Source organism: Pollicipes pollicipes, unplaced genomic scaffold (assembly GCF_011947565.3).
Source record: "Pollicipes pollicipes isolate AB1234 unplaced genomic scaffold, Ppol_2.1 Scaffold_4740;HRSCAF=5597_pilon_pilon_pilon, whole genome shotgun sequence".
NCBI lineage: Eukaryota > Metazoa > Arthropoda > Thecostraca > Pollicipedomorpha > Pollicipedidae > Pollicipes > Pollicipes pollicipes.
Genome location: NW_023596545.1, coordinates 9,918,358 through 9,944,406, shown reverse-complemented (window position 1 = coordinate 9,944,406; position 26,049 = coordinate 9,918,358). Strand labels below are relative to the sequence as shown.

Below are 26,049 nucleotides of genomic sequence, written 5' to 3'. Positions count from 1 at the left end.
AGGAGTCCGCCTTTTTATTGTGATCTTTGATATTGATATATCTCCGGTAATAGGGCGTACCGGTCCGAGATTCTGTGCTCATTGTGTTCAGGAGGTTAAACTGCATCTGTTTGCAAAGTTTAAGGGCAATTTGAGGAGTCTGCTGGATCCCGAATACGGACCTCAATCTGAATGTGAATGTGGTGCCAACTTGACGGACGTATGTTAAGTTACATGGCAAATAGCTACCAAATTGAACTGCTACGAAAGTAACGCTAGCAAGACAACCGAAATGCTCGCTTGCAATGGTATTTATCGTCTTGGATGCAGGGATGCAATGACACACAGGCCGCTTTGCTCAGTGTTATGTTAGCCCTTACTTAGCTATCGCTGGCCAAAAGTGCTCTATTGTAGACAACTCAACCAATACTGTGCGATAAGGTAAGGTGTTGAACTGATTGAAACGCCTGGAGGAGGGCATACATGTCGGGCATACCGTATTTTCAGTAGATGCCCGTGGACGTGACTGCGGTCATGCCTATAACATTGCACACAGTCATATTTTTGTGTGAAACACCCAAATAAGAGTCATGAAAATGTCATTAGAGGCAATGCTGAGCAATGTGTGTGTGTGTGTGTGTGGGTGTGCATAAGTGGGGGCAGGTTGGTTAGAAATCTGGGGCCTCTAATGGTGACTGTACAGTAACACATAATGCATCCACCACACTTAATGTATATGGCCTTCTTTGTTGATATAACCAGTACATTATACAAACAAATGTCTGTATGTTTAACAGTCATGTTCACTTTTCAGGAACAATGGTATTCCCAGTTGGAGGACAGCAGTTGTTTGTGGGGGAGGGAGATTTCTCTTTGACCCGCTCTCTTTTTGAGCATCACAGTCTTCCCAAGGATGCCATCATATCATGTTTCTCAGAGGATCTCACTGAGGAAGCTGCTGAGAATGCTGAATACCTATCATCAGCAGGTGAGAGGCTTTGTGCCTTGCCATGTCATTGTAATAGCATGCATGGCAGTGTAGTATCAGCTTTTTGTATAATGTGTTCATATGACTATCCCCGATCTATTTTGTCCTATGTTCAATTCCCAATTGCACCCATATTATTGGTGTTCATTACATAGTTTTCTAAGTGACATCATGTGAGCTGTCTGTAAAATAAGCAAGCAGTCATATCTTTTCCCCTCCATTGTACCTTGTAGTTATGCTCTCTGGTTATGCCCCCCAGCCTGCCTGTTGAATTTCCTCCCCCTCTCTATTGCATATCCCCAATCTGTGAGCAGTTTCAAGTAAGGGTTGTTTATAATGCCTTAGTTTTTTAGAAATGATGTGTTATTTAGTTACCTTATAATTCAAAGATGTTTCCTAGCTTGTCCCAAGCAGGAAGATGCTGGAGTGACCTTTTCTTTCCCCAGGGATATCTGTGATAACTGGTGTTGATGCAACATGCCTAGAAAAACATCCAGATATATCAAGGCATACATTTGACTACATAATCTTTAATTTTCCTCATACTGGGCACAAAATGAAGATTCAGCTATGCAGAACACTGCTCAGAAATTTCCTTTGCTCTGCATCAAGCCTGCTGACTGCTCAGGGACAGGTTAGTGCAGACCTCAGTGAGAATTAGTGGGGATGACTACAAGCAGATGGGAAAATGTATGGCACTAGCTGAGAGATCTAAGCACTCAGCAAGGCAAGGCAAGGCAATGCAGATTTGTGGTGTGGTCTGATTGGGGGGGGGGGGGGGATGCTATAGTACCCTCCAGCCGAGGATTCAAGAGACATCCCTGTGACCTGGTGCTTGATGGGACACCATGTGGTCAATGTTGGGAGCGTGTGATGGAATGACTCTGTTCTCTCATCGGGTTTGCACAAGCTAGCAACTGCAGTGCAGCTGGCTGGTGTATTTTGTTCCCGCCTGGTCGACGTAGCCTGGAAGATCGTCTGTATGGCCTGAACCTTGTTGCCATGGGATCGTGATTTTGTCTTCCTTCCTGCGCCGATTTGAGGCTGGTTGTGAGTCCTTGGCAACCGTGCTTTGCGGGCATGTAAACGAAGTGATCTGAAGAAACCTGTGCAGCCTCTGTGCTCAAAAGGCACAAAGATGTGCTGATTTTTTACTGACATATGTTAGTTGATCAGCACTTGCGGGCTGTGTGGGACATGGCCGGGATCACACAATCACCATGTCTTGTACAGTTTGCCGGGAATCTTATGGGGGGGCTTCTGTGATTGATATGGTCGGAGGCCAACCTGACTTCTGCCAGTTGTGCAGCGCCACCGATGGCGAGGACGGCGACGCCATCTGCACCGCGTCCAGTCAACGAAAACTTTGGATGGCGCCACCAGTACCGCTTAGCCAGAGGATCGCATCGCGTGCCGCGCGCCGGGAAAATGGCTGGCACGGGGCGACACGCACCACCGATGGCCGCCAGGCGGGCAGCGCACGACTGATGAAGGCACAGGCACAGCGGGTCATGTCCGCGTGAGCTGTCTGCTCCCCGTGAACGTGCGGCGCCTGGAGTCGACCGGCAGACAAGACCTGCGTAAGAGTCCAGAGACAGTGGTGTCATACGCTTTACGCCCAGCAGAGTTGCAAAAGCTAAGAAAGCAGAAAAACGCAATACGCAACAAGCTAGAAATGATACTATGATATGGTGAATTAGTCTATAATTAAGTAGGATTCTTTTGGATAGGAAATAATAGGACAGAAATTATTAAGCTAGAAATAATACTAGAAGTACTACCATGTGCTATGTATCTGTTGCGTTTTATCTAAAGGGTCTCGTCTGCTAGGGCAGCGCTGGTCTGTTGATGGTAAAAGAAAATAAACGAATAGACATACACGTTCACTGAAATCAGTTTTAAATCGAGACATTTTCAGGGGATAGTGAACCTGTCTTTGACTAAACGAGGCTCTATCCCCCGAAAAAGAAGCTTGTATTTACGGAATGCTTCAACCACTCCAGTCTCGTGGTGAGGAAATGAGGGATACATTTTTAAGTTGGTCACCCAATCCTGACGTGCCCCCGCCCCCTCCAAAGCTCTTCGTAGACCCATCCCAATGAACAGAAGGAAAAATGAATACTGTACCAAGGAAATGCAGAAATATCCTGTTTTCCCCTATTCCTTTGCACGTGTTGCTTTCCAATTCCTTTGTACGTGAGACCAGTCTGCAACGCAGGGTTTTTAAGGGACAGAACTTGGATTGAAACAAACAAGGAATGCATTATGCGGCGGTGTTTTAAGCAAAAGATGGCCCGTTTTAGGTAATGTGGGCTGTATAAGGTTGAAGATATACAGTTCACCACGAGCGCCGCACTTTAAGAACATTACAAAAACATGACGAGCGTTCCAGTCGCCCAGGGTTACCGCATCAATCACGATGCCAGAGGACTGACCGGTGCCCTCCAGACTTGTCAAGCCGCCATCCGACCACGTGCATCACTCCGCTCGACGACACCACTACGCTCCTGCGCTGTACGGCGTCGCTTCGAGAGGCGGGCGCCACGGCCGGCGCGTCGTCGAGACATAACGCGTCGGGGAACGCGAGCTTTCGTGGCGTGCGTGCCAGCCCCTTGTGCAGCAAGACACGGCGGAAATACCAATCCACGATCGGCGACATCGTGGCTCGACGTAGGGCCCCTCTGAAGGGCCTTCCTCCGCCCGGACGCGGCGCATCGACCGGTGCCTCGAGTTCTCGTACCACTGAACGGGCCTCTGATACAGTAACGGCTTATGTGCATCACATAATAACTGTGATACGTAAGTGTTGATGTTATGTGGCGTGTCCTTAAGATCCATTAAACGCACCACATTACGAATTGTGTCGTGTTCCGTCTCCCCCTCGTGGAACTGGTGGCGAAATGCTTGGAGGTTGGATGTGCCAGCAAAAATATCACACACGGACGCCCCATTTAAGCCGCCGAACGGCAAGGCAACTCGGTAGGCTCCGAGTAGTTTCTTGTCTGCGGCAGGTGCTGGTGACAATACCGTGTCTACGGCAGGGATGGGTGACACTGCACGATGTGCGCGGCAGGTGCGGGTGCCACTGTACTGTGTGTGCGGCAGGGGTGGGTAACACTACCGTGTGTGCGGTAGGTGCGGGTGACATTTTACTGTATGTTCGGCAGGTGCGGGTGACACTGCCATGTGTGCGGCAGGTGCGGGTGACACCACCGTGTGTGCGGCAAGTGCGGGTGACACTGTACCTTGTATACGGCAGGTGTGGGACGCAATGTATCGTATGTGCGGCAGGGGTGGGTGGCACTGTGTCGTATGTGCGGCAGGGGTGGGTGACACTGTACCGTATGTGCGGCAGGTGTGGGTGACGCTGTGCGCCGGCCAGGGCGGCACGGCCGGTGAGGTGGCACCCCGCGCCTGGTCCGACTCGTGGCAGCTGACGGCGCAGGCGGCCGCCGCGGGCCTGCTGCTGCGCCGACTGGAGCCGTTCCGACCCGAGCTGTATCCAGGCTACCGACCCACCGGCAACCGCGGTCGCCAGAGCCGCACCTTCCACACCGGGTGTGTGCAGCGCGCGCGCCTCTCGCCCGCCCCTCTCGGCCGCTTGGGGTCACATAATTGCATGATTTACGTTCAAGTCTCCGTGCCAATGGCTAATTCATAACGCGAAGTGCCGCTGTATATTCTGTGAGCAGCAAGGGAATACAGTTTTGGGTGAAACGTTCAAAACGTCTGGTGTAGAAATGCTTTGTTAATATGCTGATTGCCATGTGTCTGTAGTATGTGGGCTAAATGCACGGTGCGCGCCAAGTTTACTGGCCACCCATGACAAAAATATCCTCAATATCTTCTTTGCGATAAGAATATTATTCGCTGGGCAAGTCTTTGTTTCAAAGTTTCATGCTTCGCTGCAAAGCGCACATCACTTACCCCAGGAACATTTGTAGCCCGAGGTAATTACCATAAAAATAAGCATCCTAAATTCCCATACCTTGGCTTTCCCAGGCGCTTCAAAGGATGTTGGAACATTGGACGCATTAGACGATTGTGACAACGGGATTCTGGGCTCGGCTTCTTGTTTCAAATTGCTGTGGGCGAGCAGAACTCTGCGAAACTCTTGACGAACTCATCGTCGTCATCCTGTAACCGGAGCCGTCGCTGCCGCAGGCGGGGCGTGATACACGTGCTGGTGCGGGGCGCGCCGCTGCCGTTGGACCGCCTGGCAGACCGGCTGGACGCTGGCGGGCGGGCGCTGCTGCTGGACGGCGCGCCACTGCCTCTCGCTCAGTACTGGCTGCGCCGGCTGCCCCCGGCCGACGACAGCCTGGCCGCGCTGATCGTCAGCCGCCTGACGTCCGCCGCGGCCGCCGTCCGCCGCCGTCTGCTGGTACGCCACGAGGGCCGCCTGTTCCGCGCCGAGGACGCCGTGTTCGAGTCGGCCGGCGACGGTGACGTCCGCTGCCGGAGCGGCGCCGACGAGCGCGCGCCGGACGGCGTGTGCGTGACGTACACGGCCGAGGACGGCGAGGTGGCGGCCGGCGTCGAGTGGGCCCCGCTGCGCACCGTCGTCAGCGCGGCCGGCGTGCCCGACGCCGCGCCCGACGCGCGCGCCGCCCTCGCTGCGTTCGGCCTCGCCTGCAAGCAGGCGCGCCAGGGCGACGACGTGGAGCTGAACGTCGGCTGCGGCGGCGCCGCCGTGCGCGTGGCCAGCGTGCTGACCGAGCGGGGCGGCTCGGCGCCGCGCGTCGTCACCACGTACTACGTGGACGGCATCGCCGCGTGCTGGGCCGGCAGCGACGACTGGCGGCAGGCGGCGCGCGCCGACTTCCGCGCTGACGGTGCTCGCCTTGCGCTAGACAGCGTGTACCACCCGCCCGCCTACCAGCTGGACATGAGCTTCTGGCTGGACGGCGGCGCGGCCGCGGACGAGTCGTTCTCGTGGGCGCGGCTGCGGCGCGCGCTGCGTGCCGTACTGGGCGAGGTGCTGGTGTCGCTGAGCCGACTGGACGAGTACACGCAGCCGGACTCGGGCCGGCGCGCCTGCACCGTGCGGCTGCAGTACCAGGACCTGAGCAGCCCGCTGAGCTACGAGGCCGCCCGCCGCCTGCACGTGCAGGTGCTGCCCGACATACTGAGCCACGCGCTCGGTGTGCAGCCGCGGTGACCCCGGCCCCGGCCCACACGCGGGCTAGGTGCGGGGCAGCGAAGTTGGGTATGGGGTGTCGGCGGTGATGTCCCGTGTTGTTCGACTGTGGTACTGCGTGGTGCCGCGAATACAGGCAGAGATGACACCTGCAGATGATTGTTGGTCGTGGCGGATGATTGCTGGAGAAAAAAAAACACGCCGCCGGTTGACGTCGGTAGGCCGCCTTTTGAGACAAGGATGAGCGAGATGCTGGAATACGCGATTGCTTTTGTCAATTAGGTGGTGCTGGTACATAAGCAAGCAAATGAATCCAGATCCTTTAGGAACCCATACGGACGTGGTCCTCTAATGTGTTTTTCATGGTACCCGCCTTCCATGCGGGTGCAGTATAGTGACAAAAAATATGGTCGAGGCACGCTGATTCTTGACCTCATGAATTTACAAATGATTGCTGACATGTCGGCTGGTTTGGGGGCTGTCAAGGCGCGGTAAATTGAATCGATGACGTGGAGAAGTTGGCAGTTTTTTTGTGAGTGACGAAGCAATGATAAAGAGCGGTGATGTTTTGGATAAAAGTTGGCCAAAATAGGATGGGCTATATGCGTCCATGTAGTTTTCGTGGCCAGATCTATACCCGTTTCGGCCGCAGCCCGCTGCATTTGAGGCCGGTTTCAGTAGGGTGCTGGTGGCTGCTTCCCGGTATGTTACTGACGCACCTGTTCAGTTTACGTGGTGTGATCGTCGATGATTTATGCACACCGTATGTGTCTTCACCGTACATCCGAGCCTAGTCCGGAGGCTGATTCGTCGAAATGCAATGACAATTTTTTTTTCTTTCCTCTGCACCGAATAATCCAAAAAGTTGCCTTCCATCATAGAATGAATCTGTTTTCGGACGTTTGCAGTGAATCTGGAAAACGGAAACGTAAAACTAAGGGACAGGAAATCAATAATGAGTCAGTCTGGAGTGAGTTCTGACCTCAACTCAACTTATTATGTCGAAGCGCGACCTGAACCTGTCTGACGCACGTCCCGCAGCTTTTTCGTGATTTTAGTCAAAAATGATTGAAATCCATGCCGAGGCGCTCAATGTACCTGTACGTACAGAAGACGAAGCAACGATGACTTTAAGTCACAATGGGAACAACGGGCACACGGATTGTCCGCCGTAGGCCATTTCCAAGTCGTAGGGGATACAGCTGGGTTAAAGGACAGGAGTGGGCACCGACGCGGGAAATAGACTCGGGGAAGATTTCGACTTTTGTAATCGTTGCATCGTCTTTGCTACGTCCAGATCAAGTCCACGTAGGAAGTGCAGTTACAATTCAATGGATCAAGAGGCCTGTCGACATATGGGAGGCTTTCCGGCACCTGAATTTTTGTTTAAAAGGTCAACGCCACGACAATCACGTGGATGCGAGAAGTGGTGATGCCACGCTACAGAAATACGCCGCATAATCAGACAGCCTGTATTAAACGACGCCAAGACATTCTTTAATATAGCTTGTAAAGCATCGTGCTCCTTGTTGCTGAGAGATTAATTAAAATTGCAGCGCGTGATATTCCGCTTCAGCTGGCATTTGTGATTGATTGATCCTTAACCGCAAAGAAAGAAAAACATCGACAGCGTGATTGACTGGTCACGTTCTCTGACGCCACCCACTCTCCTGTCGCTGGACATGAGCTTGTTTGGCGTGCGGCCTCAATTGTGAAGAATGTATGATTGGGGTAATGTCAGCGACAATGTATTTAATAAATCATATCAAGCTCCAGCGTTCTGCTACGCAAGTCCTTTTCTCATGCTTCATCGGATATGCGGGTTCTTATCAGAGAAGCAATTTCACGACCACGATCTACAGCCCTGTCATTTTTATTTAGGCTCTCGACAATATCATTCGAGAACATTGCTGTGACATCGAGACATAAGTCACGGAGCAACAATGCAAATGATAGCGTCCACAAATTCCGTTACACATGGAGGGTGGGGAGTCAGATGGAGCGTCACCGAACCGCAACGGGGAAGAGAGGGGAAGTTTTGTAAACAAACAAAAATGTAAAAGCCGGATGCTGTCGGTTTCCATTCATGACGAGGGCACGCTTTTTTGCATCTGTAGCTCCATTAGGGGCCAGGCGGAAGTCACTTTGTTGGGGACGTCACGCCTGACAAGCGTAACTGCGGGGAGGGTCCCGTTCAGCGCAGCCGGAGGATGGGAGGGTTAAAAATGGCAGAAAATGCGTAAAGCAATCTATGGACAACCCATATATCCTTGCCTAAAATTGCAAAACGGTGCCGTTACGTATTTTACAAAGCAGCGACAAAATAATGAAGCATATCACATGTTGGCGTGACCGTCCTGTTCCACACCTGCTTCGCAGCTTGTCTAGGCCCGAGACACCGCTTAGTTTATCACAGCCTCCTGCGTCACCTCGCGCGAATAAATTGAAAAGACAAAACATGCATTCAGAAGCACTTCAAGGTTTGAGGGTCAAACTCGCCCTTTCCGTGGCCTCTTCGGCGGCGGGCAGCCGCGCCCATCACTACTAGTGGGATTTTTTCTTCCCTTGGCCGGTCCCACCCAATCATCGTCGGAATCCGCGCCGCTGGTGGACTCCATCCAATCACCGTCCCACTCCTCCGCACTTTCCGGCCACTCTACGTTTTCGGCGAGTTCTTCCGTACCTGTGTTGAGCTCTGTCACACCTTCAGCACTCTCCTCCCCTGGTTCGTTAGTGTCCCCCGTCCCCTCAACGGGCTCCTCGAGCAGCGCCTCCGGCGGCAGGTCCTCGAACTCGTCAAAGAAGTCTGTGATGGCCGTCTGGCCACCGCGCTGCTCCTGTCGACCCTGACTGGCGTCTGTGAAGTCGTCCTTGGTGAGGCCGGCCTTGTTGAGCACGTCCAGCTTGCTCTGCACCAGCGGCCAGATGTGGTCGTCGGCCGTCCCCCGTGCCACCAGATACCGCACCTGCGGTCGGAACCACAGTCAGCACCTTCGCTCTGCGGGGGTCGTAACAGCGGACGCAGCGACGTGGCGAGGGTTCCGACTGGGGTTCTGGCCCGGTCCCGCCACCAGCTTATTTTCAACCCATCTGTCCAATAAGTTCGGTCCGACCCCGGATGGAGGCAAGAATAGAATGCCCGTCCAGAACTCGAAGTCATTAGGGAAACAAATGTTAAAAAACACCGACCAAGAAAGAAGCGTACTATATGCTCACATTTACAAGTACGCCAGAGCATAAGGAACATTTCATTAATCCTACACCACATGACGCGGGCATAGACATCCTGCAACCAACCACAACCACAAACCTGACTCACGCCAATCGACCTTATGCCACCGCGCAAGGATCCGTACTGCAGTATTTTGTAGATACGCATGGCCCAACCCTGAATCCAAACTCATCTCACACACTCCACAGTAAAAATATATCAACATTTCACCAACCTCGCCCAGGCTTTAACAGCATCGCACTGTATCCTGGGGCAATCAGCAGAATGACCGCTAGCGCTCACTGCTGATGACATCCAACAGACAACCAAAAGGCATAACTTAGAATGAAATTATGGTGCGCCAGCAGACCAACCTTTTCGACTGGTTCAAAAAAGTATCCAGTCAGACTTCTTTTCAACAAGTGTCACTACGAGCTTGCTTCGGAAACTCGCCACGTCAGATACCTTAAGAAGGGAGGTGGCCGGCTGGATACTCTTCGCTCGAGTGAGGCTCGGGTGGGAGGGGGGGGGGGGGGGTCAATTTGACCCCTGAGATATCAGAAACTAGGAGAGTTAGAGACACCAAATAAGCAGGGTGTGTTGAACTATGCGTGAACATACTTAGGTCAAAGTTTGAGGTTCTTAGGTTATGACCTTCAGGTCAAATAGGTCAAACACGGTCAAACTCCAGGTTGGTCTCCAAAGTGTCCCCAGAAACTATATAACTGCCTAGAGCAAAAGGCCACATTCTCATTCAAGGTCAGTGGTCTTGTTTAACCTTTTGAAGGCCGTGGTGACCAAAATCATACCAGACTGCTTTGAGTTTTGCACTTGAATAAGCGACAAAGATTACGCTAGGCAGTACGTGCCTAAAAACAAAATGTTGACCCGGGCCATTTTAGGTCAGTGACCTATTCTGACTTTTAACAAGTCCATGGGATATGTGTAATGCGGTTTCTGTCATCAATAAATTCGAAATAAGCACCAGAAACTGCCTCATACAGCAAGAAATAGAGCTATAAAACGGGTTGGTTATGACCATGGTCTGTCCTTCATACCTGACCCTAGGTCAATGCTATTTGTTCATTTAATTGCTGTGTTGCCTGAGAAAGTCTAACACTCAGTTGCTGCATCAAATTGAACGATTCCGAAGAAACTGACAGCGCGAAAAGCATGGCCTAACTTTGACCTGCCATAGGCCAGCGGCCTTACAAGGCACATCTAAATTTTTGATACTATACGATCCGCTATTCAATTGTCTAGAGCTATGCAAAATTTGGCGCGGCCTCGCCGCGTCGTTTGGAAACCATTCCGGAAAAAAACCTTCGGGGGTGGTCAATTTGACCCCCGCCCGAGCGCGTATTAAAATGTCATTCTGAGCCGCTCAACATGCAACATTAACAACAGCCAGCCCTGCAGATCGTAAGTCTATTTCGTGATGAACAAGGCGAGCGGCCCGTTGCCGGGCGGATTCAAAACATTCAGAAGACTTATAAGATTGCTGGTGGCTGCACGTGCGGACATTATTGTGTGGAATGGGTGTCGGCGAGAGTTAGGCAATGATAAGTGCAATAAAACAAATCATTCACGCCTAAGGAGTTGAACTATTTATGTTTGATTGAATCACGTGGACTGACAGGAGCGAGGTTGCCAATAGTCTATCACGTCAAGCCGCTAACACTCCGCCACAAGATGGAACGAACGGACGAGAATCCCTGCCTCGCAGTCGTTCACAACCAGAAAATCACAAGAATGGGCTATACATTACGTAATGGAGGCATATCCTAGAGGCAGTAAGAAAACTGATTTATACTGACTTAAACTTTTATCGCCACCAGAGTTGAAGAATAAACGTACGACACCAGGTTAAGTACAACCCAGCATAACAGACACCCCCAGCATGCCCGCTCATGTCCGACAGCGTGCAGCTCTCTTGTGCTGTATCATTTTATCTCAACCAAATCCATCTTTGGCTGGACAGCAGCATATTCCACATTCCCGTCAAGCGCCCTCCGAACCCCCCCCCCCCCCTTGTTGTTGTTGTTGTTTAATGATGTTTTCAGGCGCGCCAACTGCAGTGGTCATTTGGCACCCATAACGAGTTTTGTTTTACCTAACTAATGAGCCGTGTAAAGACTCACGAAGGTGATATGTTTAAGGAATAAAAAAACCGTTGACATTCAAGAACGCGCGAGTTGTCTCCTTACATCCGACCCCCCCCCCCCCCCCAAATACAGGCACTTGCACGACATGCATGGGCGGGCCAATTTCCGTCTAAACGTCATCTTCCTCTCCCAAACAGATAAATAAACCCCGTCTTTGCCCCATCACCACCCTGTTACCCGTTTCCACCTAAGCATCACCCCGTCTACAGCGCCCCGTCCACACCTATACGCTATCCTCGCTCAACACATGTTTCAGCACCGTCGGCGCCTAAACGGCATTTCATTCCACAACTACGCCATGACCTGAACGCCAGCCATTTGCCCAAGCAGGCTTTGCGTGTGCACCATGTCATTCCCCAACCATCATCGGCAGAACACCACGTCATTCCCCGACATTCATCACAGGAACACCATGCCGTTCCCGCATCCTGTTCTCACGTGGACACCACGTCATATCCAGACCAAGTCCCAATTCCCACGTGCCGTTCCGTTTCAGCACGTTGCCCTCACAGGACTACAATGCCATCCTCCGAACCCGTTCTCGCCTAAACACCACGCCAGCTGAAGCCATGCGCACACCAGCCCACCACTCCGTTCCCCTCGCATGCTCTCACCTGCACGCAGTCCTGCTGGCCGATGCGGTGCGCGCGGTCCTCGGCCTGCGTGAGCACGCCCGGGTTCCAGAAGAGCTCGGCGAACACCACCAGGTTGGCGGCGGTCAGCGTCAGGCCAGCGTTGGCCGCCGTGATCGACAGCACCGCCACCAGCACGCCGTCGCCGCTCTGGAAGCGGTCGCACTCGCGCTTGCGCTGCGCTGCTGACGTGGCGCCGTCGATGCGGATGAAGCCGTGCTTGCGGCGCGTCAGCAGCTCGCACACGCCGTCCATCACCATGCTGGTGGTGCGCGAAGCAGATGAACTTGTTGCCCGCTTCCAGCAGGTCGTCCAGGTAGCTGCAGACGGCGGGCAGCTTGGCACCGGCCGTCTCGCGGAAGTACTGCAGCAGCGTGCCGCGCCGCTCCATGCTCTTCAGCGAGCGCTGGCCCATGCGCTGCTCCAGTTGCGTCATGACGGCCGTGCGCGCGCGCACCTGGCTCGGGTCCAGCAACACCATCTGTCGCCGTTTGGCCGGCAGCTGCCTGATAACGTCACGCTTCAGCCGGCGAATCATGACGCGCCGCTCGAGCAGCGCGTGCAGCTCGGTCATGTGCGACGCGCCTGAAAAGTCCCAGCCCCAAGCGGTGCGCGTGCCGGCGCAGTAGCGCATGCCGAAGTCCTGGAAGGACGGCGAGAAGCCGCGGTCGACGGCGCAGATCTGGGTGAAGAGCTCGATGGGCCGGGAGAGCGCTGGCGTGCCGCTGAGCAGCAGGCAGCGACGCGCCGCGCGCATCAAAGGCAGCGCCGCCCGCGTGCGCGCCGCCTTGTGGTTCTTCAAACAGTGCGACTCGTCCATGATAACTGAGAGGAAGCCGACGTCCCGCAGTCGGCCGGCGCAGCGGGTGACCAAGTCGTAGCTGACAATGAGGATGCGCGCATCGGCATCGAAGTCCTTGGCCGTGTCCATGACGACGATGGTGGAGGGGTGCTGGGAGGGTAGGAAGCGGTGCAGCTCCTGGCGCCACTGATAACGCATCGAAGACGGACAGACCACCAGCAGCGGCCAGTCGTGGAAGTAGCGCATGATGCCGATGGCCTGGATGGTCTTGCCGAGTCCCATGTCGTCGGCGAGGAGCACGCGGCCGCCGCGAGCCACACCCATCCGAATGCCATCCTGCTGGAAGGGCATCAGGGCCTCCAGCAGGGCCGGGTCCAGGCCGGACAGGTCAATGTTGTCGGCTGAGGGCGGCGGCTGGCGCAGACAACGCAGCACATGGGCTGGCAGCGGTGCCAAGGCCACAGCTGGTCTCAGCTCCTTCAGGGACTCCACCACCTGTTCATGGCTAGACAATGGGAAGGACCACCGCTTCTCATCTGGATGGTATGTGCGGCCTGCAATTAGCTTGAACCTGGCAATCATGTCCTGGTTGTAGCCAATGTCTACTGTGAATCTCTCTGCAGATATCAAACAGAGGGAGCCTGTTAATGTTGGTTTGTTCTGACTGTAAAAGCTGCTCTTGCTATGTGATGGCATGCCTGCTCCACACACCAACTTGCCTGGCTTTATTGACACAACAGGGTTACTGCCACTGCTGAGTGTGGCATCTTGGTTAGCTGTTGATGACAGAGCAGCAGGAACCTTACATGTAACAACCCTTGACTGCATTTTGTTCTGAGGCAAATTTGCATTTCGCTCAGCACGCCTCAAGAGTGCTTTGTGCCTATTCTCTTCAATCCTTAATTTCTGTTCCTTACTCAGACCAGACATCTTCCAATCTTTTCCATTGATGGTCTATTTTCTGTTCAACTAAAAAATATCACACAAAACAAGTGATTATTCCATAGCATATGTCAGAGCACAATGCAACATACTTGATTTTAACAGTGACCAAACCACTTAAATGGTAAGAATATTTAGGTCATAAATTCAACAAAAATGGCAAGCAAGAAGTTAACAGAGATCACTGGTTAGTGCATGAGCCCTCTCCTCACCATCTGACTGAGAAATTCCAGCTCAACTGCAGAATTCTGAGTTCAGGAGTTTTTCATAAGATAGAATACATGACCACCAGCTATTTTTCTTAACTCTAGCTCAGGCACATCTTGCCTGCCTAATTCCCTGGTTTCATTCCTTTACTTAAATATCTCCTCACTAGGTAGCAAATTCCAGTCACCATCTCCCTCGCACCATAACCATGGTGGATCATGGTTCACGAGCATCACATGCTCAACAGGACAGGCCCAATGTGGCATGCCATGATCTTTTCAGCTTTTTGGAGTCATGCATATATCATATGAAGTTTGCATGATGAATGCAAATCATATTTTGAACTTGGATACAATCAGTACGTACGTGAGGTAGCCCTAAAAAGTGTGAACAGTTCAAGGATAGTTTTCCACTAATTCAAATCACTTCCTCCGTTTCCAACGGCCTCATGAATTTTCATGATGTTCCTGCAAATAAGAAAAATCACATAAGGAAAGTGCATGGGTAGTAATCACTTACCTTTCGACGCGAGGTTCGAATTCAGCCACACTCGGCAACCACCATGCCGTCGCGAGCGAAATACAATATCATACGCACCGCGACCATGCTCTTGCGCGATAACAATGACGATCAGCTGTTGAAGCAAACTGATCCCTTCAAGCCAAAACTAACATCTTTGGAAAAAAGAACCAATCAGAACGAGCTAACACATTATTCATGCAATCAACTACCAATTGCACCGAAACATGCAGTCGAGAAGTCCTTGTCGAACAGCTCGGGTTCCAGACCCTTGTGAAGGATCGTTTAGCTATTTTGTTCATTGGTTGTGGTTGTGGCTGTAGGTGGTTGTCTCGGAGCGACGTGGGAGTGTAGTCGTGTTCGGCCTGTGTACGGCGCGGTAAGTATGGCGATGGTTGCCTTTGTGATAGGCCTGGATTGCGTCGTTGTCCAGTTTTTTTCGTGAATGTCCACGCTGAAACGGATGGAATGGGATACGCAAGTTCAAGTTCACATTTAGCTTGGGTTATCTATTCTCGTTACGGCGTTTCCGGCGCATTGTGATGAACTAGGTTTAGGCGTCATCGTCGCCCATTTATATTTGTAATTGCATTCTGAGCGGTGAATGTGTTGCGGGTGTATGCAAAACAATATTTGTATGTTGTGCTCTCCTTGTGTCAGCAATGTTGGGTGTTGTGCTCCTGTATTGCCCTCTGGGTTGCAAGTAATGCATGGTACTCTAACTTTGTCTGGAGTAGAAGCAGCATTGACAGCAATTTCAGGATTATGAGTTGAATGTTGTTATTGTGGTAAACAACCTTAAATATAGTAGGAGGTGCAGGTGGGCTGGTTTTATGCTAAGTAATTATATTGAAGGTACCCAACATTTTAAGCTGTGCTTATCATCCAGAGTAGCAAGGGCTCAGAAAAGCTCAGCAAAATATTGCACTGCTGAACATTTCTGAATCTTTGTCACTCTTGAAGAATGCTGCCAAAATTATACTTGATATCATGATGTCATTTAACTGAACCTAGCATACTAAAGGTTTTTAACAAAAAGCACAAACTTCACTCATGCTGAAAAAGCTGAAGCTAAATAAACATGGTAGGGAAACATTTCAACATTTTTTCATCAAAAATGATATGCAAATGCAACAGGATATGTGGCTTGGCCTGGGGTTAGTTGATGCAGGCATGAGAACAAGTACACCCATGTCTCATGTGCATAGTGAATGAATCCTTTTGCAGACTTAACTGCCCTTATATATTAATTTTGTTGCATTTATAGCAGCTTAAATTGTATGTGAGAATCACATAATTTTCAATAGCAATATGCATGCAACAGAGGTATTTGTGCTATTTAATATATATATATATATATATATATATATATATATATATATATATATATACTTATTATCTTATATTGCTCCAATGTGTAGAATTGTGGTCATTTTGGGTACAAATCTTTAATAGCACTCCTCTTTTCTAGGTTTTGAATGTTTTTCTGTGATTCATATTGGAGCACAATATAATTATGTTATTATTTTCTGAATCTTGTTATTGTTTGTGCCATGTTTGCATTCCTTATTCATTGTTTTCCATCACCATATCATTCCTCTGCATTATGGCTATCTTAGTCTTCCTTAGAAGCTGCTTCATGTTGCATAGAAAGTTTTCTGTGTGTATCTCAGAGAACAGCTACAAGAAGCTGGGTGGCCTACAGTTATGATGCAACTGAGGGCGTGAGGATGTACTGTGCAAGGATGTGTGTATGCTGTTGTTGGCTGAAAATGGTCCTTGTTAGTTTCCTGACAAAAATATTTTGGGCCTTGTTAAACTGTGTAATGTGTAAGTGCAGAATAATATTTACTTTGTCTTAAGACCAATTTTATAGCAAATATTTCCCAGAATATGGGACTTGCCCATCTTCATGATTTAAAGCATCTCATGTTGGATGACTGCAGGTGAAGCACACCCTTGTTTGTAATCATGATGCCCAAAACAAATATAATTTGTCCCTTTCCTGGTTTACAAATGATTTCAACATGTAGATATGGTGGCATATCCTGCTTCATGCTTGGTGCACACTGATCACTTCCAATAATCAGCCAGCAAATTCTGAAAGCAGTGTGGGTTTTATTCCCTTTTATCTTACATGATTGCAACAATTTGTTTTGCTTTCCTTATCATGTTATGCTGATTCATATATCTTATATATCATGTCCAATGCAGTGTAGCCAGAGCCAGCAAAATCAGGCTTATTTGTAAGCAATTTGCATGCCTGTGGTAGACATGCTTGTATGTCAGCCCCAATTTACTCATCATGATGGTGCCATTTTATTTTGTATTTTACCATTAATTTGGTGTCATGCTCATTTTGTGATGAATATCAGACATCATCCTCATGGAATTTCAACTCAAAAGTGAGTTGACCATTTCTGTATGTGGGTTGCTCATGGTGACTGCCGACCAAACCTTTTTGTCTGTGGTGGCACTCACCTGGCATGTTTGTATCACACCAATGTAAAATTCATATGTTTATCACTCTTTACCTGATGTGTTAGCTAAGGACATTGGTGCATTGTGCAAGTGTTCTGCACATGGGGAGGAGTGCAGACGTGGGTGCATGTGGATGCGCTGTATGAGTTGCATTATAATATCATTGTTTGGTAATTGTTTGCTATTTCTACTCAACAGTTAAATGAACCATATTGGGTGATAAGTTCAATATAATGAACACCAAAGGACATGATAAGGAGAAGTAAAAGTTTTAGCTGGTAGATATGCATGTAGAAGCTTGTTTGCAGAGTGGCACAGCCAACATCATTTCTGATATTGGTTGTGTTGGCTTAAGTAATATTTTTGGTAGAGTGAACAACCTGTCCTTGGGTGTGCCCCTGAACCTGTGTTTTAAGTGGCATCATTTAGTTGGAGGTGAAGAAAGAAATCTGGTATTCCTGTGGCAGTTGTGGAAATCTGGCACTGTAAAAAGCAGCCTAAGAATCTGAGAAGCAGCTAAGTGACCTAGAAGCAGATCTTTTGTTAAATATCCAGGTGAAAGAACATCACATCTGTCCCTCTTATCCTCTATCTTGCTTCATCCTGCATCCTCGCGACACCCCGCTTGTCCGGGGCAGGCTGCAGGTGTCAGCCATGGGTGGGCTGAGAGCCCAGTGGGAAGGGGGACCCCTACCAGGTACCCGGGGTTAAAGCTCGGCGGTTGGCCCCCAGGCGCACACATGTCTGTCACATTGCTTACCATTTTCCTTCATCCCATAATCCTGAAATGATCATTTCTGGTCGAAAGGGCTCTAATCCGAAAACCAAACCAAAAACCCAGGTGAAAGATGCCTCTCTGATATCTGCATCAGGGGTGGTGTCCAGCACAGTATCAAAAATACAAAAGAGATGTTGAAAACATAATGGGTATACTAAAGACTTACTGTTGGGTAACTCATCACATGATGATTCATCTAGAATGAGTGCTACAGCCACAAAGACTTCTTTGCTTGGAGTTAGTACTACATGTTATGAGAAATCTGTCCATGAGAGGCTGCGGGGCTCAATGCACTGGTTGTTACATGTATGGGTAACCCAAGTTGGCCCTGCAGTAATGGCTCACTTAGAAGTTCAGTGTGAGCCCAAAGGTCATCATGTGAATGGATGGCTGGAGAGCTCTTTAGGTGTGCCAGATTCTGACTAGAGCCACCAGGCAATTTCAGTCGGCCGCTCGATTTTGTGAAGGCAGGTGTGCATTGCATAGCTGATGGAATGTAATCTTAAATGTGAGCAGCAGATGCTGTGTCGATTTTGTCCATATTTTGTGGCATGTGTGTCAGTCTGAAAGTAAAAAAGAAGATTCTCAGTTGTCTGGCACACTTAGTTGCAGACTTATGTTTGGTTTTGTCTGTGACTGCATGTTGCAGAGGAAAATAATGGAAGGTTTATTTTGTGAGTATTACATGAGTCTGGTCGTCGTGATTTCTGTTGTCGAGCGACAGCTTTGTGGAGTCACACACACTTTTATGACATGATGTCTATATTGACACCCTGATGATTAGTTGCTTTTCTGCCCGCAAAACATGGACAAATTCCTGATGTGTATGTACTGAGGCACCTGAAGTGTATGGGTGTGTGCACCGAGGATCCTGAAGTGTGGGTGAGTGGAGGTGTTGTATGAATGCTGGTGTTGGCTGGCATCACAGATGTTTTTCACTGGTTTTGTTAACATTTTGGCCTGTCCTGATCCACATTGATCCTGTTCAGATGAACCCGTTTGCAAGGGACGTCGGATTCGGTTTGCCCCAGTCTCGGCTTCCACTCCTCGGCCGAGAGCACCAGCGGTCCGCTCCACTGGCCCATCCTGTTCCTTGGAATGATCCCGCAAGGTATCCAGACCGCCTCTAGGAGAATGGACGCCTGGTGCTCAGCGGTTAGGGTGTGGTGGTATACACCGTGTGTGCTCACTGGACGAGCGTGGTAATGAGAGACCTGATTATTATTGCCATGCAGAAGATACCTGGACGTAACCGAATAGAACCCGACGAAGGCTTCATTCGCCTCACCGATCAGAATATTTTCAAGCACTTTGAAAGTGTCAAAGTGGTGGCCCCTAAGTCGGCGAAAGGCGTGCATGGTCGGGTGGGCTCGGGCCGCCTGGTTGTTGGACGTTAAAACTCGCTCAGACTGTGGCCTCGTTCTTAGGAAACAAGCCGTGATATGTGTAATGCACCAGTTGCGATGATAAGTCAAATACGCTTGTTTTTTGTGTGCGTGTAATCTCAAGCACTATGGCCGGCAGGCACTTGATATTAAAGAAACCTTTGACATTGGCTGTGATTAGTAAAGTTTCCAATTGATTCGCCGAACCAAATTCGAATATTTACGAGGAGCGAACGACAAATCCATACTGCGTTGGCTGTGCAGGAGATGTGTGTAATTCGAGTCCGACTGTTCCAGAGGACCAACAGCCAACATGGACGCCTATCAGAACGGCGAGGGTGCAAAGGAGGCTGAGTTTCAGCGGATCGCACAAAACATATCAACGAACATCCAGAAAATATCACAGAATGGTGAGACACCTCGCGCTTTGCCGCTCGTCTTTGGGTGACTGTAGTCTGCTTGTAGCTGACCAGAACCGCCCCATACCAGAGGAGTATACAACCGGGAAAAAGTAGAGGATTAGCCGCCCGCTCAACCCCAGCAATCAGGATGAATGAACATGAAAAAGTTCGGGGAAAGCAGCGGATGGTGGGCACACACCTGAGCGCGTCGGGTTGTGGCGGCGGCCGCCTCGGTGCCAGGCGGCCGTGCGGGGCGGCCGTGTCGACGGGACCCATCCCGTCCCCGGCGCGGCTGACGCTGACGCCTGACGCCCCCCTCTCCGGCAGTGTCGTCCATGCAAGCGGATGGTGCGCCAGCTGGGCACGCCGCAGGACTCTGCCGAGCTGCGCAGCCAGCTGTGAGTACGGCCGACCGCCGCCGCCGGACGCTCCGGCCGGCACGGCGCTGTCGCGGCCGGGGCTGGCCGTGCGCTGACATGGGTGAAGCGGCCTTCTGTTCGGGCTCATTCGTTTCTTTTTTTGTGCGTTTCGTAACGGTCAAACAGGTGAAGCTGCTTCTGTTGGGTTTCGAGCTAATGCAGCATCATCCGGTGCGCTGCAAAGTGTGATCGAAGGGATCTCTGGCGAATCTCTGGCTGATCTTTTGGCGCCATGGTTACATGAGTTTTTTTCTTCAGACTGGTCGAGCATGTGCCGGCAACGTGTTTACCAAATCGTGATGTATTGTTCACCGAGCTTCTAGGCAACATTATGTCAAGCACGTGCTTACCTGGAGTGCGTGCCCTAAGTCATCGCTGCCAGTGTCGGCGACACCCACGGGTGTGTGCGTGTCTGACGTGCTGTGGTGGGAGTGATGCTCTATGTCTGCGCTGTCATCGATGCCCGTTGTCTCCAGGCACCAGATCCAGCACTACACCTAAACAGCTGGCCAACGACACGAACCGCAGCCTCAAGGACCTGGACATGCTGCCGGCGCCGCTGTCGCCGTCCACCCAGCGCCAGTGGAAGCTGCAGCGAGACCGGCTGACCAACGACTTTACCACTGCACTCACCAGCTTTCAGGTGAGATAAGGAACTCCGAAATCGAGGAAATCTGCCAAATCTGGCTTCGGTCTGATAATGCAGCAACTTCGTGCGCAATTACGCACGCGATTATGAGGGGCGTTTACACAGCCATGAGCGCAAAGTGACCACTGCATTCGAGGCGCCCCTGAACCCAAATATCATCATCGATGGAGCGCTAGATCCAGAGTGGGCTTTTTGCTCAGTGGATTTCATCTTTATGACAAGTTTGCATTGCCAGTGCTGAAAATGTGTTAACATGCGTCTCAGCCACCACTGCAGTGTATTTTCACATCTTGGCTTCGTTTATTTATACGTTCGTCGGCTGTCCGTAAACATGCAAAGCCCAGCTTGATGAACACTTTCTGGCCCACGCCTTCTTGCCTGCTGCGATTCATTGTTCTTAGGTGTCTGGGCTATCCCCACACGCTCGTTTTCTGGCCGGGTGACTGCCGTCTAGCCCGGGTGTACTTGGCTGCTTCATCGTCGTGTCGCCGTGGAGCCATGCCTGGCGCGTCCCAGTGTACCGCGCCGCCGACCGCCCGTGCCCGGCGCGTCCGCAGAAGGTGCAGCGGACGGCGGCGGAGCAGGAGCGCGAGGAGGTGAAGCGGGCGCGCGCCGAGAGCGGCAGCGGCTTCTTCGTGGAGTCGGAGGGCCGCCAGGACCCGCTGCTGCAGCTGGGACCGGGCCAGAGTCAGACGCAGGCCGTGTTCGAAGAGGAGGAGCGGCTGAGTGAGCTGCGGGAGCGCGAGACGGCCGTCCGCCAACTGGAGGTGAGCCGCGCTGCCCGGCGGCTGTGACGCGTCACCGCGCCATACGCGGGCACAGAGCTGCCTGACGGACCGGGTGTATGCCGGGGGCTGGTGTGGTTAGAGGGCCATGGCTGCGTGCTGGAGGAATTCGAGACCAGATGAGGGTTTCCCTACTCGTCTAGCAACATTCATGAGTTTGGGTGTTTCCTGCTCGCGGATACCCGCCTGCATCGTGTTTACTTGGACGGTACCTGAAGGTCGTGTGGGGCTCGATCCCAGATGTGTGCGGTAGTCTCAAGTGAACCTTTCCCTGTGTTTAAGAAATACTTTGGTTTTCAGTTGCTTGTCCTTTATTGGTTCATCGCATTCACGCAGGCTCATGCCGGGTCCCGCGACCGTTACTGCCGGAGTTGATTTCTGCCCTGTTGCCACTGCATTGACTTCATGTCCGCCCCTTGTCCGCAGTCGGACATTATGGACGTGAACCAGATCTTCAAGGACCTGGCCACCATGGTACACGAACAGGGCGAGGTGATCGATTCAATCGAGGCCAATGTCGAGAGCTCGCACGCTAACGTCGGCCAGGGCGTGCAGCAGCTGGCAAAGGCGTCCGAGTACCAGGTGAGCCGCCTCTTCCCCGGGCCCACGCCGGTGGTCCGAGCGCCGGCCGCCGGCCCTTCTGAAATAAAGTAACACGTGCTTCAAGTGATCAGCCAATGCTGTACAGTGCTTGCTTGAATGGGATCCGTTGCTCGTGGAAACCCTGTCGTAGCGTGCAAGGTTGTGGGAGCAAATTTAATCAGTGACAAAACTGGCGAAACGGTACTGCTACTACCCGTAATTTTGCATTCATCATCGCGCAGTTTATTACACTTTGCTTGTTAATCGCTGAAATTTTGCGCGCTTTCTTTCCCGTACATATGCGAGAAGTGCCCCCGTTCCTCACTGCTAGTGCCAGAACATGCCCTTTCTCGCTCGCACCGTGACCAACACTGGTGTTGGGACATGGGTTTATGTTGTGGGTCGTTATGAAAATCGTGTGGGCTGATTATATCTGTTCTGTGCAACCACCTGTGCTATGCGTCGGGCCGAAAATGAGGGCAAACACGAAGATGCGTACGCTCTTAAATTGGGTGTTTAGGTGCATGGCTTGGCTTTGGGCAGTCTGCCTTGTTCGCTAATAAAGAGTACTGAAGGCGATTTCTTTCTGCAGTCAGATGTGCTAGAACGTTGTCGATAGAAAACTCGCTGTGATTGGCTGATTCTATGTCATATCGTGCCGCCATAATTACCTTCATCCCCAATCCTTCGAATGATCCTTAAATGCTTTGTCCAGTTGATATACTCGGTTAATCTTTTTTCAAGCTATCCGTGCTACGTTGGGACCTGTGTCACTTCTCCGTCTGTTTGTGTTTCCTCTGGATCAGTCCGCTTGCGTTGTTGATTTCAATAGCGTTGTGACGACGCTATGGGCCAGGGACGGCGGGGAAGCCGGCTGGTTTGTACGCAGGCCGGGTTCGAGGAGCGTGAATATCCGCGCAACGGCTGCTGAGATATACTGTCCTCACCCAAACATTATCGTTACCGACTTGTGTCCGGTAATGAGACCAGAAATAGCATACTTACGACGTGATGACATGTGTTAATTTACTTTATTTCCGCTTTCATGGAATCGTCTTCGCCCTGACTTTGGTTTCGTGGTTTTCTCCGACCGCCGTGGATGTCGGCTGGCCCCGCCGGCCGCCGTGCCCAGTGGCGCAGCCCAGCTCCGCAGTCTCCCCTCTGCCGTATCGTCAGTGTCGTTCGCTCTTGTAGACCCCCGAGCTTTTCGCCTGCTGCCAGGTCTGCGATTCTCGTCTAACATGGATGTTTTTCTTTTCCCGCCGGCGGCTAGAACAAAGCTCGTAGGAAGAAGCTTTGCCTGTTTGTATTCTTGGTGATCGTTCTCATCATTATTATCTGCGTGGTTGCCTACGAGTCGTCGTAAACCGGGTGAGTACTGAACTACGAGTGCCTGCCTTACCGGAGTTGTGCCTTTAGTTAGCCAAGACGTGAACGTTTTTCTAAGCGTATGCTTTCGCACTGTGAGACGCCCGCAGTGACGTCAGCACTTTTAGCCTGCATGTTTACAAAGCAATAAGCCGGTCAGTAGGCTGCTCGTTGGTTGTCTAGATTGTTTTCTATGTGTTGATTCCTGGTTAAACGAAGTGATATGCAAAATGGCCATGCGTAAGGCCTTCCGCTGCTCAGTTTTCTCACATGATCAGTTAGAGTTGCATTGAAAGCCGTCTCAAAAATGGAGTGGACCGGCATCGGTGTACTGTTGTCGCCTTGGCTGTTTCGTTACATTTGGTTACTTTTAGATGTACTTTGAGCGCGAGCTAACCACGGGGTCTTATGGACACGGCATGAATTAAAGGCTGTCATTTTGCACATCCACAAAACATTTATCTGGTCTCACAATTAGAGATTTGCCTCGCGCACCGCATCCCTAGCCTTTTTCTCATCTCTTTTGTTTTCTTTTTTGTATTTGTTTTAGTTGTCCACTGGGACAACATAACGCCAACGATGGAGACGTAGAACCCCGTCACAGACTTCACAAATCTGGTCCTCGACGTTCAGCGTGGCGTTGGCGTGTCTCGCGGAGTAGACACGGAATGATAATAATAGCCTGCCGCAAACCCACGATGCTGTCATCCACACCAGCTCCGTGGGGTGACAACGAACATCCCTCCGTGTGCTGTGTTACCAAGCAGTGGTGGCTCCCTAAACCGAACTATTGATCATCAACCCCTCAATGGTAGCTGATGCGAAGCCGAGGGGCCACCGGTCGATTCGTTCGTTCTAACCTGCCCGACCCATCGGGCGGCCCGTTGTCCTCGGCAGCGCCACAGGGCACGTTCGTTCTGCCCTGCCCGACCCCTCGGGCGGCCTGTTGTCCTCGGCCGCGCCACAGGGGCACGCCGTGTGCTCCATCGGCAGCGAGGTGCGTCGCTGTGGCCGACCCGGGCGCGGCGCTCTCAGCACGTGCCGCGGCTCGCCCCGCCTCCGCCCCGCCCCGCCCCTGACACGCCGGTGCGTCGTGTCCGCAGAGCATGTCGCGCAAGCAGACGGTCACCCTGCTGGCCGTGTTCCTGTTCACGGCGCTGGTGATCGCGCTGGTGCTGAAGGCGCGCATGCGCCACTGAGCGGCCGGCGCGGCGCGGCCGCCGCCCGATCGGCGCTGACGCCGGCACGGGGCCGGCCTGGTCTGGGCCGCCGGACTGCGCGCTCACCGGCTCCTGTGCGCCGGCCGGGCTGGTCTTGGTGTAACCGCCCACACGACGGAGGCACTGTGGCGTGCGCCGGTTGGCGTGTCAGCATAACCACGCGCGGTTATTTCACGGTAGCTTAGTCGCTTCCGAGCATGGAAGCCAGCGGCGGGTGGTGTATGTAAAGCATGGGCTCATCATGCACTGGGTAGACATCGCAGTGGACTGTAGCGCCAGCTTAGGCTCCTGCGTTATCTGATTACCGCCGTAGCGTGTGCAGACCTTTATAACCACTCTGCCCCAATCCAGTGACTGTTGGATAAGCTATTCGGATCATTCCCAGCGAAGATATGCGCCAGGAGGAAGCACAGTGGCGGGCTAGTGCAGCTTGCACGTGCTGATTCGCGCCATGTTGCATCAGCTGTAAAATGCGAGTGCAAGCTATGGTAAACTTTGCTGTAATCAGGCGATATGCAGGAAATGTGAATCTTACGATATCTGCCGGCTTCATTTGCCAGGAGAACTTGCGTTCGCTGTGATAAACACCGGATATTTGTGCGCCAGCCTCAGCAGCTGAGTGGGGGAACTGGCAAAACGAGCGCAGTTGGTGGGCCTGTGGATCCTGAGGCAAAGGTCCGTCTTTTCCCCTATCTGTGTTGGATTCCCTGGCTTCGTTATGGCATTGACATCGTAAGGGGCGATTTGGGGATTCTGTGGGCTGGTTTGGGGTCAGTAACCACCGAATTGGTCACGGTTGTCATTGCGCGAAGCTTGTGTGTAATTTGGCAACAAAGACCGATGCAAGAGATTGAGAAGTTGTTGAGGGTCCACTGCAAGTTGTCTTTTAGTTAGTCATGTACGTCCATATAGCTATATTTATTCAACGCCGTGCTTTAATTATCTGCATCGTATGGTGTAAGCCTGTGCATTCGTCATGTGAAAATAATCGGACAGGGGTGTGGTGTTTCCCGTGCTGCCGTACAGCAGCGTCTGGACTGCTCGCCAGCCCTACGGTTTCTCTAATAAACGAAAATTTAAACGTGCGTCTCGTTTGTTATAGCGTGAATTGCTAAATATTCACGGCAAGTTGGAAGTGGATGTTCTCTGTGGGGTTGGGATGTTCCTGTCTTTGCAGAAGCTGCCCGGCAAACCGCAGTAATTTGAAAACTACGACAGCGACAGCAACGAGACGGCATATCGAGTAGAGAAGCTCATTTTGGTGCAATGTCCGTCAAACACTTCCGCCCTTCTTGTCGAGGTGCCGGTAGTGTAGTGGTTAACGCGCCTGCGTTAACCAGTACGCGTCTGGGAAACCAGAGGTACGGGGTTTGATTCCCCGCGGTGCCCGCCCTTC

At 51.5% G+C, this 26,049-nt stretch overlaps 3 protein-coding genes across 3 annotated transcripts; 2 read left to right on the top strand and 1 right to left on the bottom strand.

Annotated features, from left to right (window-relative positions):
- The first annotated feature begins 258 nt into the window (after positions 1-258).
- LOC119099020 (uncharacterized) lies at positions 259-6,128 on the top strand. The gene is made up of 6 exons (XM_037222067.1): positions 259-420; positions 794-967; positions 1,414-1,601; positions 4,323-4,525; positions 5,132-5,412; positions 5,821-6,128. Exons 2-6 carry the CDS (start codon positions 799-801, stop codon positions 6,126-6,128), a joined length of 1,149 nt encoding a protein of 382 aa, XP_037077962.1. The 5' UTR covers positions 259-420; positions 794-798.
- A 1,713-nt stretch (positions 6,129-7,841) lies between these two features.
- Marcal1 (SWI/SNF-related matrix-associated actin-dependent regulator of chromatin subfamily A-like protein 1) lies at positions 7,842-14,641 on the bottom strand. Its single transcript, XM_037222466.1, is given in 4 exon segments — positions 7,842-9,073; positions 12,098-12,376; positions 12,378-13,488; positions 14,586-14,641. Coding segments are annotated over 3 exon segments (1,647 nt in total). The 5' UTR covers positions 13,269-13,488; positions 14,586-14,641; the 3' UTR covers positions 7,842-8,596.
- A 217-nt stretch (positions 14,642-14,858) lies between these two features.
- Positions 14,859-25,738, top strand: LOC119098746 (syntaxin-7-like). The gene is given in 9 exon segments (XM_037221773.1): positions 14,859-14,964; positions 19,527-19,653; positions 19,973-20,028; positions 20,526-20,547; positions 20,549-20,692; positions 21,256-21,465; positions 21,910-22,065; positions 23,339-23,436; positions 24,537-25,738. Coding segments are annotated over 7 exon segments (792 nt in total). The 5' UTR covers positions 14,859-14,964; positions 19,527-19,542; the 3' UTR covers positions 23,432-23,436; positions 24,537-25,738.
- Positions 25,739-26,049: the final 311 nt, after the last annotated feature.

Coding starts and splice junctions, on each gene's coding strand:
- LOC119099020 (XM_037222067.1), top strand. CDS start 799: ATGGTATTCCCAGTTGGAGGACAGCAGTTGTTTGTGGGGGAGGGAGAT. Junction 1,602..4,322: donor TGCTGACTGCTCAGGGACAG/GTTAGTGCAGAC, acceptor TATGTGCGGCAG/GTGTGGGTGACGCTGTGCGC. Junction 5,413..5,820: donor GTTCGAGTCGGCCGGCGACG/GTGACGTCCGCT, acceptor GCCTTGCGCTAG/ACAGCGTGTACCACCCGCCC.